Here is a 17,929-nt window from a genome sequence, read left to right on the forward strand (position 1 = left end):
CTCAACCAGCCGTGCTCAACTCGTTGAAATACTTCAAATTGTGATCATATCGTGCAAATACAGAAATTTCCTAAATTTTTATCTATTCAGCGTTGATATGTAAACATAGATCCATTGTTATTCTTTGTAATCTTGGTAGATGGATTCTTTTGTCCTCTTTATTTTCTGAACTTGTTGAATAAACCATACAGAACTGAATATTGGTATTAGTGACGCCTATTTATATGTTATATATAGGAGGAGTAGTATTTGGGTCAGCAATAGCGCGCAATCCATTGGGATGCATAATTATTTTGAACACATTTCATATCAATGACAATCTCAAAATGATTTTTACACTAATAAATCAAATATTTACACCATATCTGTTTATTACATGATTCATTATTTCAATTACCCCTCCTTCAAACAGAAATATACCAACTTTATGACTTTTTTTAAATAAAAGCCGAGATACATGGCATATAATGCAGAGTGTACAGAGTATTGAACTCTTGAGAATGTATATTATTAATTACTTTTAAACCGGTAGAAATACCTTGACGTAGTTTTGTAACCAGTGGCACGTGTAATTGTGAATAATAGATAGCTGTTATTGTAGAACAGGTAGGACATTCCAACCTTGACTCTCAAAAATATTAGGCCAATATTGTATTGCATTGCGGTGGAAAACGGAACACAACTTTTAGTGGTTTATTCAGATCTACGCACTAGGACTATAGCTTACTAAAAGCGCTGTACAGATTAAAGAGTATTTAATCAAACTTTGGTGCTATATATCGGGGTTATGTACTGGTGTAGCAGAGGTTAGGCAAATCATATACCCCGTTTAGAGAAGTCATCATGCAGTCTCAGACAAGAGTGTTGATCTTTGTGGCCGTGTCCGTGGGCATCGGTTCGTTCGTGTTGGGAATTCTTATCGGACATTTCGGCATCCCCGACGGTTCGTGCTCTACCTCGCCGTCGTCGTCGCAATCGACCACCACACCGACCGAAAATGAGACCATTAGCGAGCTGATGATCGCGGAGTGTTCGGCAGAAAACATCGAGGAGAATGTAAGGTAAATCAAAGCTTCAATCTTACTGTAATGAGATATTTTTCGTCACGACAAGGTAGAGCTTCAAATGTATCATTAATTTTCCACATTCAAACATAATATATAGGAACAAAAGTTTTACTAGTACAGAGCTAGGGTGTTTCATGGAACTGTTCAAAAGCTATGAGCTACTTTACGAACGACTCGGGATCCTGTTTTGTTGTAAATGATACAGGCCTACACAAGATTTGCGCAGGTGTCGATTTAGTTTGTATTTGTTGTTGTTGTTCAAGGAAGGGTTACTCCAGTCGTTCGTAAAGTCGTCGTAACTTCCAAACAGCTTTATGAAACACCTATACCTGCTTGAATATACAATTGCCACTTGTGTTGGTATAAAGTGTCAGGTTGAGTGAAATTAGATATAGCGACGTTTTATTATTTCATACCTCACATAGAGGGTCTGCTTAGCCATTTTCATTTTTATGATAGGCCTATTTAATAATTATATGTCAGTGTGATATTATGGCTAATATAAAAAGGAGCGAGACTTTTTCAAGAATGAAGTGAATAAAACTAAAATTATATGACAGATATTTATATTTGAATACTCCTCTTTCACAAGCAGCTAGATCTGATCATTATCAAAAAAAATTTTACTTCACAGCGCGCAACAAGAATTAAGCGCAGTTTTTATTTTAGCTAGATAAATTAATTTGGTATGTTTTGTTTCTTTGTTAAAGGAATCGACGTATTGGCTCGGTGGTTGAAGTGGTATATTATTGAATGTTTGGAATGAAATGGCTAAACTGTTGCATTCTGGGACTCTTGGTAACATGGGAACTTTTTGATTCGTTTAGGACAACTGTCCAATGTAACTAAGCCATCAAACCAAACTTCTAAACAGAGGGATTCGTTGCAAAGTATTCAAAACTCCTTTGGTCCTCTCTTAATATTGTAGACAATTAAGCAGACGACCTCACTTGGCGGGAACGCCAGCTGAGAAGGAGAATGCTGAGATGCTTGTCAATCTCTGGACGGAGTACGGATTCGATTCGGTTCGGTTGTTATCCTACGATGTACTCTTGGCTTATCCTGATCCGGAAAATCCGAACAAGGTAAGATTGCAATAAGTATTTTATCGTTTATTTCTTGCAATTGTGTGTTGGTAACTGTTTATTAAAATATACTCAATCGGAAATATCTTCATTATGTCCATTTACCTTCTACATTAAATGTACATCCGCAATCAGGAAGCCCTTTAGTATTAGGCCTGTATGCATGAATCAATGTGTTTCTTTCGTATCATATCGCTCTTTTCTGACATCTCTATGTAGTCTCCCCTCGTCTCGCACTTTTCTATTGATCGCGCGAATTTCGCTGCTGTATTTTTGGCATTAAAAAGCCACCATCAAGATATCATAATCCATACTGTTGTCATTTTAATTTTAAATACCTAAGGTGATGATAACAGATAATGGAGTACCAGTCTTCACCAGTGCTCTGACCGAGGCTGTCCTCCGACCTGAGGATAATAATACAGACGCTGTACCACCGTTCAACGCATACTCAGCAAAGGGAGAACCAGAGGTATGTTCAACATTGGTTTACCAAACTCATTGAACACATGTTCAAATAGAGTTGCATACAATCAATCATGTACAGAAGAACAAAGTCCCACTCAGTATAATGTTCAATTAAAAAAAAACATTTTCTAAGAGTAGCATAATATACAATCGTGCCATGATTGCCCTAATCAAAAGAGCGGCGTTGGAGAAGACATTTTTTGTTTTTACACAAAGACCGACGTCAATTCCTCCCTCTCGTTGACGAAAATATTGATAATAATTCGTTCGTTTATATTTACGACGCCCTATACTAATAACACCCGCAGCAAAAATATGCTTCGTTTTATAACGTTTGTCCACCAACCAACTTTCTTAACACACTTCTTTTAGGGCCCTCTGGTCTACGTCAACTATGGCACTGCTGATGATTTCGACTGGCTTGCCAAGAATCGACCCGATATCGATGTCAACGGGGCAATCGTCATCGTCAAATATGGAAACAACTTCCGTGGACAAAAGGTGATGTATTTGTAGATGTTTAATGTTATCTTGATTATTCTTGTCTAATCTAAAGCAGATCTGTAGCAGCAGATCTATTTTAATGTCGACAAACCTGACAGATCCACATAGCCGTAAGTGATTTCTTACAGCATAATGCATTATAAACATAAAACAGGAATGCATTGATATTCAAAATAGCTTTCCGAACATTATAATTATAAAGCAACCTCTTGATTTATACTTTATTGAATAAATGAGGTGAGAGTGAGAGGCTCTTACTTATTTAATGAATGTCTCTAACTTGTCCGTCTGTCCAAGAGACCCTGTTGTACAGTCACTCAGTAGTTTCTTGCCTGCTAGGTGCTGCACTCGTTGATCGACCTTCACTTTCGGGCACTTGACTCTCTGGACATAGAACTCTCAACTGACCTTGACACTGACTCTTGGTCATCAGGGGTATATATTTGTATTGAGGGCGCGCCGTGCGTAATGTTCACTCTACAGGCGTATCCCGCCACAAGCCTCAGCTTTTAGGGTATACGCCTTCTTCCTTAAACCCAATATGTACATATTTATATTTTTTTATAACAAATTGATTTATTTATGAATTTATGTTTACGAAAAATGTAATGACATGGAAGAAAATAAATGTTTTATTTGAATTGAATTGAAATCATGTACGGAGGTGAGTGCAGGGCTATCAATCCTTTCTTTCGCCGGTTGAGCACAGGTGACATTGTTTAACCAGAGAGCTATGGTTTAATTACCCTTTATGCAACAACTTCATTCATTCTCCCTTTTCTGTATTTCTCAATCTTTTGAGTTAGGTTTATAACGCACAAATAGCAGGTGCTGCAGGAGTCATTATGTATTCGGATCCGGTCAACCATGCACATGATGGTACCGAGGCGGTCTATCCGAATGAGTGGTGGCTACCGGATAGCGGTGTGCAAAGGGGAAACGTGTTTGTTGGAAATGGAAAAGGAGATCCGGTTACTCCCGGGTATCCGGCTAAACGTGAGTATTCATGGCATTCACTCAGAATATTATAACTCAATTTTACTCTCAATCTCTACGGTATGGTTGTCAACGTGCTGTTGGAGTCATGATGTATTCGGATCCGATTAACCGAATGATTGGTGGCTACCGGATAGCGATGTGCAAAGAGGGACTGTATTTGTTGGAAATTCAAGTGGGGATCCGGTCATTCCAGGATATCCGTATAAACGTGGAAATTCGCCAATCAACATTCTTCTGTGTTCTGTGTGCCTTCACCTTTCATGTTGTGCCAATTCACCTAGTCCATAACCGATACATTTTTAATTATCGGGTCGTAGGTAATCTATCTCTGATATCATCGAGCTCTTTTTACTCTTCCTTTAATCTCTATCTTCGAAACGTAATTACTGACTGATAATCTTATTACATTGTTCATTCACTCATTATAAAAGTTCTTCATTCGCGACTCATCTCTATAGGATAATCACATTTCTTTTTTTTTTCAAAACCATAAATGATAGATGAAAGAAATGGTACATTCAAAGAACAAGATGTCTTTTCCTTCTCAAAATTTTGATTAATCGTCAAAATCTGAAGCCCGGTCCTGCAACCTCCCAGTGTCCTCAGGATCGGGTCAACTATACTTACCCTTTCAACAGAAATCAGGAGACCATGTTGACCTTTCTAGTGAGACGTTGGTATAATGTATCGCATTCAAGATTGGAATATAAAAAAATGTATAGTGCGATATGATTTAATTATTCTTGAATATGATTTAATTATTCTTGAATTTAGTATAAATATTGATATCTTTATATCTTTTTATCATCAGCATTTATGTACCGGTTAAACGAATCGGATCCCTCATTACCTACAATCCCGGTTCATCCAATCTCATACGGTGATGCACAGCAGTTGTTGAGGTAGGTAGGAACACTTTTTTAATAAAAAGCTCCCCTTTTCAGATAATTCAATTTAAGAATAGTTCATTAGAGATATATAACAGAATACAAGGAATTGGACATGTTGACATTGATGTAACGTGTAAAGTCACTTTTAAAGTTAAAACAGATCATTGTTCTGAGAATGAAGATTCCTTGGGTCCAAAGATGAGTCTATATGAATTGGTTATTTCAAAACCACCGACAGACTCTCATGCAATTTTGGCAAGGAAAGCCTCGGGCGGGAGGGGGGGGTTAACATTTTAAGTTTTCCTCTTTATACGCTATTCCTCCAGAGATGATATTCTTATTTTTCTCGAAGCTCATACATGGTGCCTTGCGTCCACGCCACCCTTCAGTTATCTTTGATGCCAATAATGCGTACCGATTCTTCTTCAAAAACACCAGCATCAGTTAGCTGATCATTGATGTGCATTTAGGAATAATACAACTTTCCACGAAGTCAGCCTCGAGTAGCAGATATACCTCCAAGCATGAGGACTTCGGTGTTCGTCTTGCGATAAGAGACATCGCTGAGAAAAGCGCTCCAGGAGTTCTACTTGCCTCCAGTAGAAAAGGGCATCAATATCATTAGCTCTGTAGGCTGTTCTGATTGCTGGTTCGTCTTAAAGAGTTTGGAACTCTACAAACCAATCAACATATTGTCCAACTCGAGTGGCTAGCTGCTTAGGCAGACACTTGATGAGTGGAGTTGAACTGTTGCCGTTAGGCCTCTGAATATTGGTCCTCATTCGACAGCTCATCAGTGACCTTGCTTCCAATTTACTTTGGAACTCTCCTTCAAGACAATGGCATAGAGACACCCAGTTCATTTGCGGACCTTTCTCTCTAGGTACTGGCTCGAATGTAAGTTCGAGTTATGCCCTGGCAGGTCGGTTATCAGTTTAGCAGTCTGCGCTGGGCATGACACGTGAGTATACTACAGCCGAACTAAGAGCAGATGTGTTTAAGTGTTGCTGGTTCTTAGGCATGTTAGGCCTTATGGTCTGGAAGCATGCCTTCTGGAGAGAGTGATGGTGATGTCCAAAGCAGTTTCTGAGCAGTGTTCAAGAAGTCTTACATTTGCCGAACCATGTCCAGGACTCCCGATCAGACAAAAGTCTTTACCTACACTTGAATTAGAATCATCCGATGATGGCCTCCTCGACGTTGCCAATAAGATTTCGAAGCTGTGGCATTATCTGCCATGAAAGTAGCAGGGGCATGATAAGAATGGCATACTGGCCGTTGCGCTATGGCAAGGGAAGGGATGTGTACTGCAGAATTTTGGGGGTATTCGGGTCAAAGAGTTCATTATGAATCTCACACCGGAGACCCAGTGGTCATCATTCCCTTTTCCAGACCAATAGAGTGTTCACCCTTGCACCTTGCTCTGTAACAGCTTTACTGTTGACGCCAAGTCAATATCAAGTTTGGTAAGTTCTCTTGCCACATGTACAAGAGCACTATACGTCCCTGTGAGCAGTTGCTTTTGTCTGAACTACGCACTGCACGTTCATTCCAACAAGCTTTATTCAGTGCTGCTGTTATTTTTCTTTCCCTTTCTTGTGTCTTGCCGATTTACGAATGCCCAAAGGCCACGGTTAGCCAACTAGGTGATGACGGGACAAGCTTTTTGGTAGACACCTTTTCTTGTTCCTTCTTCATATGTAGAAAACACTTCTCCATTTATGGAGAAGATTTATTGCCTCTTGCGGTGCTGCCGAATGCTGCTGTTGCCAAGGGTCAGCAACGAGGGACCCATACCTCTGAGTCGTCTACGTGCAGATTCGTGGCTACGACGCCACTACCTCGTTCCACCTCTTTATCCATCATTTGCTAATTGGGTCGTTCTCGACTGCTCTGAATCCGTTTAGAGTGAAGGTAATAATGCGGAATCGACCCTCAATCTTCAGGCCAGGGAACAATCTTAAGTCACACAGTGAACCGTGGCAATGAAATGACTGTAGGATTCTTGCTTAGGTCTCACCAAAATCTACCTAGTCTGAGAATGTAGGAGAAAATGAAAGTCAGAAGTCTAAGCCTGCAACCGTATCGCAGCACGGGGAATCGCCTTCCCTGCGTCAACAGTTATGTTTTGACCATTCCGGGGGCTGGCGCCTTAAAAAAATCCTACCTTCGCATCGGGTACATGGCAAAACTTTTGCTGGCAAGGAGCTATTTGAAGGAGAAAAATTAGGAAAAGAAGACAGGGTGAGAAGATAGACAGCAAGGGAGGTAGAGGGAGCTTATCTCCTCACTCTGGTAAAGCACCAGCCCATCACCATGCTTAGACTATCATAATAATAATAATAATAATGGTGGCTACTTATATAGCGCACAGGTCCACCTTTCGGTGCTCATGGCGCTTTTAAAAAGGCACTGCTATTATTATTACCCCGGCTAAGCTAGGCAACCGATTAAGGCGCACACAGCTTTTTGAGGAATTACTTCCTGCCGGTACCCATTTACATCACCTGGGTCGAGTGCAGCACACAGTGGATGAATTTCTTGCTGAAGGAAATTACGCCATGGCTGGGATTTGAACCCACGACCCTCTGTTTCAAAGTCCGGAGACTAATCCACTGGGCCACAACGCTCCACGTTGCATATTACATATTACTCTATATTACAAAAGAGGGGTTCTTCTCATTAATATTAGTGGTTTAGAAAAAGAGATATATATATATTGAAGAAAGTGAAGAAATTCTTGCAAACTATCAACGACGCCATCCATCTGGATTTTCTCGGGGTTCTCTTTAATTTAGTTAACTGCGGTTAAGTATCATGTTACCTTTTTACTTAAGTGAAATAAAAGGAATTGTCTTGTCTCCGAGATAATGCCACATCGCCCGATCGCCATTATGAACCGCAAAGACAGTGTCTTTGCTTGGTAATCGCTTTTATTTAAACCACCATGATCAACCGGTTTAATCGCACGAGTTGGCAAAATGAGTCTAGCCCATAGTCCGCGCAAAGACCACTCTTGATGGCAGGTTTGAGGAGTGTCCGAAAACATTCCTCAATACTTTCACCATGTTTTTTTTAAATCTTACCAGGCCCACCTTCTTAATTGATATTTAAAATAAGACGAAAGTCATAATTCTACACGTTGGTTTAGTTTACATAATTGAAATAATTACGTTTTTAGTGTATTAATAGTATACTCTTGAATGAAAACACAGACTTGACAAAGAACAGTCAGGATTTCCCTCACCTTGATTGAGATTTAGTTTCCAGTTTACTTGTTTTGATATTTTGTGAATATAGTGAACTTGCAGGTGACGAGGTTCCTGATGCCTGGAAGGGAGGTCTCAACATCACATACAGATTCGGACCAGGTTTCACTAATCCCAACAGGTGAGAAGGTATTTTGCACAGATTGGTTGATTTAATTGATTTCACTTCACATGATAAAACAATTCAAATTGACTTAATTGCCGATGCATGATGGTAAAGTTATTACAGCAAGAGAAAACTTTGAAACCAAATTGCTTCAGAAAACTTGAATGGGGTCATCACAAAATGGCGATTGCAGATTGTGTACAAGACTACGCTCGGGACGGTTCTAATATTTTACATTTGGGGTGATTATTATCGGTTGGAAGATATTATATTGATCACATATCACAAAATAACAATAGCTGAAGGAATGGAAAAATAGATAAATAGATGGTAATTAAAATCATCAAAATGTCGGCATCTGAGTATTAACCAACAAAAGTAACACCGCTGGAAATTCCTTTCGTCACATTCTCTCACAGTCAATCTCCCCATTCTTGCTTTTAATGGCAGAAGAAAATGACTATTGCGAGATCTATATAAACTGTTTGTTACGCTTCAATCGTATCTAATTGAAATACAGAAAGGTGAAATTGAGCATACATACTTCACGAGAGATTCGAACCATCTACAACGTAATTGGTGTCATCAACGGAGCAGTTGAACCAGGTAATTCACTGATATTCGAATTATTCTATATTTATGTGATAGTTCAGGTTTATTTCAAAACCCAAACTTCCTGGATTAGGATACTTCAAGATATTTAAGCGTGACAATTATGGTAATTGAACGTATTTGCGATTTGACGCGGGATTATTATTTTTTTCGGACGTTCATTATTCAGATCGATACGTGTTGCTAGGCAACCATCGTGATGCCTGGGTTTACGGTGCAGTCGATCCATCCAGTGGTACAGCCATTCTCATGGAGACAACAAGGGTCTACTACCAGATGCTAAGTCAAGGTAGATATAATAGGGGTTCATAACATCCCAAGTCATAGGTTATTGGATACAAAATAGAAATTAAGTTGTCATGGAAACAAATCGTTACAGTACACTCTTAATTATATCAGATGGTGTAATGAGGCGAAACATGAGGTACGAGGCAAAATTGCTAAAACATCGAGAGCGAGGGATTTTGTGTTAGATTTCGAAAAATACTTATAGAAAATATAAGTATTTTCATCCAATTCCTTTCCATTATTCGTCTCATTTTTCTTTTCTCTTTTTTTTCTCTTGGTCGTTCCAGATTCCAGATTGTGAGTGATACATAAAAAAATTAGATGTCATTCCTCTTTTTTGTGTTTTTTATTTATTGATTTTTTTTTTTTTTTGATGCAGGTTGGCGGCCACGAAGATCTGTGATGTTTTGTAGTTGGGGAGCTGAGGAGTATGGCCTGATAGGATCTACCGAGTTCGTAGAGGTATGGGCTAAAAAATCTGGCGAGCGTTTCATCAGCATTATTTTGGTCGTCTGACATTCTGACGTCGGACAGTCGTCTGCGCTTTGGGTCTGCGCCTCCTCCATGCCCGAACGGTACCACTGCGCTGCATACACCACGCGCAGGTATACAGTTTAGCAAAATAAGATTCTAAAGAAAGACCCGAGCTAGTCTGAGGCCTGTCCTCCTTTTCCTCTATTTTGGTTATTTGGTCTACATTAGAGTTTGCCCTTTAATGAGCCCCTTTTAAATTTTTCGCGAACCAGAAAAAAAGGAGAAAGGAAAAGAAAAAGAAAGGAAAGGGTAGAAATATAATATTTTCTGGAAAATAATGTTAAATTTATCTCAAAATTTGATTTTTTTTTCAATTAAAATTTTTGCTCGTACGCATCGCTTTGCAGATTTTAAATAAAAATTGTCCCCATATACGTCATGCCTGACCCCCCTCAAATGTTTTGGCTCATTATGCTTCTAGTCTCATGATTATATCTGTGTCACACATTTACAAACAGGAATATCAAAAGATTCTTAACGAGAGAGCTGTGGCCTATATCAACATTGACAGTGCGGTGGTCGGAAACTATACTTTCGGGGCAAGAGCAACGCCTCTTTTGCAGCAAGCTGTTTGGGACGCAGCCAAACGGGTAAGTCCTTCATTTCACCTATAGAAAACAAAAGTGGTTTGCGTATTTCTATTGAAGAAACGTTGACTTCCGAAAAGAAAAGGTTTGATGTCTTAGATGTGGGGGGCTGTATAATGTAAACTTGAGATTACAATCTCAACGAGGCTTTCCAACTAAATGTGAATCTCTCATGTATTTCGTTGTCACCGACTTCATATTAATGCACCCAAGCCTCCTTCACTGGTTTCAAATCCTGAAAATGCCCTGGCGTCCGTTGCAGAAAGAGTTGCGTTTAAACGCAAGTCAAAAAATCAATCGCAAGACCCAAGTGCGCGCTGTTGATTGGTTGAAAATCGAGTTGCACATGATTTTTACAGTTGCGATTTATTGCAACTCTTTCTGCAACGGGCCCAGATCTCTCCCCCGGCCCACTCATCCACTTCATCCCATCTTTCTCTTTTCTCTCTCTCTCTCTCTCCCTTTCCCTCTCTAGGTCCCTGATGGTGAGACTCAGGAGCGGTCAGCCTATGATGTCTGGTTGGAACGCGTTCCCGATCCTAGGACCGGAAAACCTTTGTAAATATTCATCTAAATTACTCTTTTTGCACTTGGAAGACACGAGAGATTGAAAAGCTCATCTAATCTTGCTCATTATAATACCTTTCCTAATTATTTTAATTTTGGGGCAGGAGTTTCTGCATTTATTGTAAAGTCAAAATAAATTTACAATACATAAACATAATCGTAGTATGATATTAAAGTACATTGTAATGTGACAAATCTATAGCAGTGTCATAACAAAATTTAGACATGGATACAAATTTATGGATAAAACAAAGTAATGAAAAAAATGCAGTGGCAAACTATATAAGCAAAATAAATGCTTGAGTAATAGCAGCCAAAGGGGGAAAGGGGCTACATGGAAACCAATTATTCCATAGGTCTAGGTCTGGAAGAAAATCTTACGTCACAAATCATAATCAAAGAAAAATTAAGAAATGAAGTGTGCGTGTGTGTGCAAGTGGGTGAACGTGCAGGTGTGATATTTAAGAATACTTCGATAAAAGATACTTTTTAATGAAGCTTTGAAAAAAAGATAGATGCAATGAGTTTAATATCTTTTCCTAAGTATAGGCCTATAGCATAAAGAAGAAAAAACACAATTGTATGATAAAAAACATACAACCGTCAAAATTAATGTGGCGTATGTTCTTTTGTGCTGGTGGGTGTATTCTGCCATTTCAGACTACTTGGGTCTGTTGCATCAAACTTCTTCTATTAAAATATATATATATATATATATATATATGGCAAATAAACCAAAAGTCTGACAAACATTGAAACTTGACACATCGAAAAACTCTGGCAAAAAGAAATGCCAGGGTTTTTCTGCCATTAAATGCCATTTCTGTGAATTTAAACTTTTTTCTTCTCATGCTCCTCTTTTATTGGGGTAAAAATTGAAACCTCTACAGCACAGCAGTGATCGGATCGGGAAGTGATTACGCTCCGTTCATGCACAGGATCGGAGTCCCATCAACTGATCTTCTGTATGTCTACGACTTTATAGTAAGACCTTTGATTCGATACTTCATACTCTAGATAGCAAGACCTTCAATTGATAATGCCTTCCTTTGTTCATTATATGTTATTATGATGAGACCTGCATAAAATAATCTTTTTCACAAAATAAGAAGGGCCTACAACTGTTAATTAAAGGCATATAAGACTAGCTCAGTAGTTAAGTTTGAACATGGTAAGTACTTGGAAGAGAAAAAAGAGTTGTAATATCAAGGATAAATCCCATATCCCTGGTAACATAGAAGAACAAGTGAAAGGAATTATGGTCAATGGGTTACAATTACTGTTATTATGTTTAGACTCTTCTATGTAACCATTGCTTTATTGATAAAAGAACTCCTTTTCTATGCATTGATAATTTTCACTGATATATCAAACAATTTTATCGTATTCAAAAGTTTTTAAAAAGAATTTCAAAACCGAAGTTCTTGAATCGCCATTGATAGATTCAAGGATAGACTCGAGTGAGAAAGAAACTGTTTGAAGGTATTTCATCCCTGCAGTTCCTGACTTATGATTCCCCTCCTCCCACTAGCATTACTGAGGAGTGAATTAGTCGTAACTTTTTCACTTAATAAATTATGCCATTTATCTTTTTTTTATAATGATTAGATTACGTCACAAAAGGTTTTTTTTTTTTCGTTTCAGCGACTAGGACTATCGTCTTATCCCGTATATCATTCTGTGTATGAAAACTTTTACTACGTGAAGAACTTCTTGGATTGGAACTTTTGGCGCCATCAGACTGTTGCGAGAGTTTATATTGAACTCTCGCGAGATCTCGCAGATTCCGTAATTCTCCCCCTCGGGATTGTGGATTATGCCGCCAATCTACGTCTGGCCTCCCTTGGCTTCGAAAGAAACTTTGGAACACTTTTGAGCCAAAATGGCGTCGTTTTGGGTACAATGTTTTCTATATCAAGTCTTTTTAGCTGCACTATCAAGGTGATAAAATTTTACTTTTTGATGACGTTTCTTTATTTTGATATTGCAGTTTCTCTGAAATCATTGAGATACTGAAATTGCAGCAGCCAATATTTCTAACCTTATTCCAGATATGAATATAACTTTTAAATTACAAAAAATCGTGCACAAACAACAGGGGTTCATGAAATAATAACAATACGTCGGGTAACAATACGTCGGGTGAGAATTCTTCTCTCAAAGTAACTGCAAACAGTTCATTGATGGCGTGCAAATAATTCCACAGAAGATAGATGTTGTATTCCAGTTGGAAATAAACTCTTTGTTGACATAAAGTCTGGTGTCAAACTCTGAGTTCTGATCTGATATGATGATGTCCTTGAAGAAACTGACAACTTACAAATTATTCACTATTCTGGAAGCTTCTATAAAAAAAAGAATATTATCCTTCTTTCTAGAATAGTCCACTTCTAGAAGACTCTTGGATGACCTCAGTGAAATTAACAATGTAAACAACATAACTAATCCTATTGTCCATTTCCACTACAGGCAGGCTCTATTTTCTACAGTCTAGAAATAACAAAGATTACTCAGCCTATTGAATATACATGCCTAACGAAGCTTTACTGGTACATTCTGGAATATTCTTAATCATTGTATGCTATGAATATCCTTAAAGAGGAAAGAACTAAATAAATGTATGTTATTGTTCTTGCAATTCTACTATATAACAACTATTTGTCGTCAAGAGACAGACCAGACATACTCAGATGGAACAGCGTTATCCCAAAAAGTTGTCTATGAAAAAATGAATAAAAAGAAATTGACCAGTTGTTAATGATGAATAATGCTCCATTTCCTGGTTTTCTCTCTATTTTTTTAGATGATTTGTATTCAGCCCTGAATAATTTCTCCGCGTCTGCGCATAATTTTGAAAGGCAACTTACTGATATCGATTTGAACGAGTGAGTATATACTGTTTTTATTTCTTTTCATGATCATCGCATATTTATTCAGGATAACAAGAATTCAAACAACAGTATAAATCTGTTTAACATCACGGTCCTGATTATTATACATCAACGCTATGTTCAAAAACAGATAAAAAAAAATAAATTTATTAAATAAAATGTGCCTACATCCACTGCATAATATGTGTTTACCCTTTCCCTTTTCTCATTTCATTGATTTTTGTTCGTTTTTATGGATGTGAATAAAAGTGAATTTCATTTTGATACCTGGATAATTTTAACAATAATACCTATACTATCCTTTCATCCAATCAATAACATTAAGAAAGAATAATATTTCTCACAATTTAATATCAAGTATGAAAAAAAAATCATATAACTTAGGACAGCTATTCAAGGAATTCCTGGCTACATTAAAATTATATTAGAATGTCATATTCATATATATTTTACAGAAAATAGACAACAGTTTCTTCTTTGTAATACTACACCTATTCAAATTTTTAGATGTTGCCATCCCTTGATTTGTTTTCGTTAACATATTTGATAGATAATCAAACCTGCTTTATATAGAAGGACCACTTGTCTAGAAAGACCCAAGGCTTGGATTCCCTATAACAGAATTTCCAATCGAAACATATTAAAAGGACAAGTCCACCGGAACAAAAACTTGATTTGAATAAAAAGAGAAAAATGCAACAAGCATAACACTGAAAATTTCATCAAAATCGGATGTAAAATATGAAAGTTATGACATTTTAAAGTTTCGCTTAATTTCACAAAATGGTTATGCACATTCTGGTGGGTATGCAAATGAGGAGAATGATGATGTCATCCACTCACTATTTGTTTTGTATTTTACTATATAAAATATAAATTGTTCTAATTTTTTCCTCATTGTCAAGTGAAACAGTGACTTATTCCTTGCTGAACATGTAGAATTAGCATTGTTTAATAACTGTGTGGTTCAGTCAAGTCGGTTCCTATGGTCAAAACTGTAAAAAATGAAACAAACAGTAAAAAAAACAAGAAACAGTGAGGGAGGGAAATCATCAACTTTCTCATTTGAGTTGTGCATATCACTGTTTTGTGAAAAATAAGCAAAACTTTAAAGTCTCATAACTTTCTTATTTTACATCCGATTATGATGAAATTTTCAGCGTTTTGCTAGTTTGATTTTTCTCTATTTATTCAAATGAACATTTTTCTGGGGTGGACTTGACCTTTAAAGAGGAACTTGCCCACCAAGACCACTTGCCCATCGGACCACTATTCTTGTCGCCCTTTGGTGGTCCCTTACCTACATGTTTCACTGTATTTATTTGATTTATCTATTTGATTTTTTTATCAAGTGCCAATTCATTAAGACGTGTTAATGATCAGATGATGCAGCTTGAACGGGCTTTTATTGATCCAGCTGGACTACCAGATCGAAAATGGATAAGGTAAAATTTAGAATATTACTGGAACAAAAAAAAAACGTTTATCATTTTATCATTCTTATTTGAAGAGAAGAAAGAGGAAGAAGTAATAAAAAAAGAAAGACCATGATAAGTAAAATGAGTATGATAGAAAACGAAAAGGAAAGGAGAGGAATAGGGAGAAGAGAAAGAAGAAACAAGTAGAACGCCTTTGGCAATCTCGTCTGCATTACGCGTTTTGATATAGTAGCAGTGGTGACTTTGAAAACAGCTATTGAATAATTATTCACAAAAAACCCCATTCATATGATAATAAAAATACTATGTCTATTGACCCAAAATGGCCTTTTGACCATGAACATGTGACCTAAGACGTGTGCAAAACAATCATTCCTACTTGATTACCCTTATGTCTATATTTCATGTTATGATGCCAATTCAACAATTACCCCTAACATGGCGAAAGCACATTGACCTTAAATGACCTTTGGCCTTGTTCATGTGACCTGAAACGTGCACATGATATTTAGGGATACATTGTTACTCTTATGTCGAAGTTTCATGAACTAGATCAATAAACTTTTAAAGTTATGACAATTCCACACATACCCCAAATATTACCAAATTTCGTTGGCCCTTAATAACTTTTGACCTTGGTCGTGTGACCTGAAACTTCCACAACATTTTAAGAAATAATATTGATTGCTCTTATGTCCAAGTTTCATGAACCAGATCCATAAAATTAAAAAGTTATGATGACAACTTGGCCAAAGTTCATTGACCCTAAATGACCTTTGACCTTGGTCATGTGACCTGAAACTCGGGCAAGATGTTCAGTAATACTTGATTACCCTTATATCCAAGTTTTATGAACTAGAAAAAAAAACTTAGCCTCGGTTAAGATTTCAATGTTGACGACGCCGCCGCCACAGCCGGAAAAGCGGCTCCTATAGTCTCGCTCTGCTATGCAAGACAGACAAAAAGAAAACAGATATATAATCAGACCATAACATACGTCTTGAACTCTATCCAACATTTTCAATGCCTTCAAAAATTACATTACTCCAGATACATATTTTAAGTACTGCAGTATTATTGCATAATCAGTATCATTTTTAAAATTCCTGTTGCAAGTATTATCATTATCATTATTGCTTTCGCTTTTCTTATTATTATCTTATCATTTTCCCTTTTCTACTTTCTATCACAATACAGGCATATCATCTATGCACCTAGTAGTATCGATTCCTATGCCGGTACAGAGTTTCCTGCCGTTGTCGATTCGTTGTATCTCATCGCAGATGACCCCGATCAACAGGCTCGATGGGATAATGTGAGAAAGCAACTCGCCATACTTACATTCACCATCCAATCAGCCGCCAGTACACTCAATGACGTCACACAACTTTAACGGATATGACATCACACAGGAGAGAGGTCAATAACCCTATAATACTGCTCACTGATAGACTACTTCTATGACTACTATTTAAAGGGATGGTCCGGGATGAAAATATTTATATCTTAATACATAGAGTAGAATTCACTGTGCAAAATGCCGAAAAGTTCATCAAGATCGGATAACAAATAATAAAGTTAATTAAGTTTAAATTTCGCAATATTTTGTGAAAACAGTCATCATGAATATTCATTAGGTGGGCTGATGATGTCACATCTCCACTTTCTGTTTTCTTATGTTATTACATAAAATCATATTTTTTTCATGATTTCATACTTGTGAATAATATGTCTCCCTTAAAATGAAATAAGTTGCAGCAATGAATATCTAATGCACTAAATCAGTTGTCAATCCAATTTTTCTAGTTCTTGGAGGAAAAAATTTGAATAAACCTCATTTCATATAATAAAATACAAAAGAAGAAGTGGAGATGTGACATCATCAGCCTGCCTAATGAATATTCATGACGACTGTTCTCACAAAATATAGCTAAATTTTAATATTCAATAACTTTGTTATCCTATTTTGATGAAATTTTTGGCATTTTGCTCAGTGAATTTTACTTTATTTATTAAGCTGTAAATACTTTCAGCCCGGACCATCCCTTTAAAGTCATTATGTATAATTGATTAAAGACCTCTGTCTACAGATAAAGAGCATGGTATTGTTTTCAATTCAATTTCGTATGAATGAAATATATAAAGTCAAAATGTTGAAAATAGAGAGGAAATTCATATTTTTTAAATTCATGATCTCAAATCTGTACAGTGATCACCATGTTTAGGTCTGCTCAATAACATTTTAAATACCACCTCGATTGACTTTGATCATTTATTCTCGGCTGTGGTTTAATCGCTATAACATCTTAGATTATATTGTTTGTATCCCTCCTTTCTTCTTGAAATAACCCTTTTTTCTACATCAATTTTTTTATATGTCATTTTAGATGATTATTGGTATGTATGATGATGTATTGTTTCAGTATGTATGTGGAAACATAGCTTTCGATGCAACCTAACAAGTTGCTGTAACTACCGGGTGTAACTATAACTATAATTTTTTCTTTGTACTTGTAAAATTGATATATTCCAAATAAAAAAATTGATATATTGTACTAAAAAATTTACACTGATATCCATACTGAGTTGATAGCAAGACTTTAATTCATTTAATCTACAAAAA

At 36.9% G+C, this 17,929-nt stretch overlaps 1 protein-coding gene across 1 annotated transcript; it reads left to right on the top strand.

Moving 5' to 3' along the window:
- The first annotated feature begins 686 nt into the window (after nt 1-686).
- LOC121418307 (N-acetylated-alpha-linked acidic dipeptidase 2-like) lies at nt 687-16,749 on the top strand. Its single transcript, XM_041612093.1, has 17 exons — nt 687-1,061; nt 1,996-2,152; nt 2,496-2,624; nt 2,993-3,121; nt 3,931-4,120; nt 4,935-5,025; nt 8,314-8,403; nt 8,909-8,994; nt 9,170-9,289; nt 9,668-9,750; nt 10,281-10,412; nt 10,885-10,967; nt 11,867-11,960; nt 12,621-12,873; nt 13,780-13,861; nt 15,220-15,312; nt 16,504-16,749. The coding sequence occupies exons 1-17, from the start codon at nt 844-846 to the stop codon at nt 16,697-16,699; spliced, it is 2,226 nt and encodes a 741-aa protein (XP_041468027.1). The 5' UTR covers nt 687-843; the 3' UTR covers nt 16,700-16,749.
- Nucleotides 16,750-17,929: the final 1,180 nt, after the last annotated feature.

Source organism: Lytechinus variegatus, chromosome 7, assembly GCF_018143015.1.
Source record: "Lytechinus variegatus isolate NC3 chromosome 7, Lvar_3.0, whole genome shotgun sequence".
NCBI classification, from domain to species: Eukaryota; Metazoa; Echinodermata; class Echinoidea; order Temnopleuroida; family Toxopneustidae; genus Lytechinus; species Lytechinus variegatus.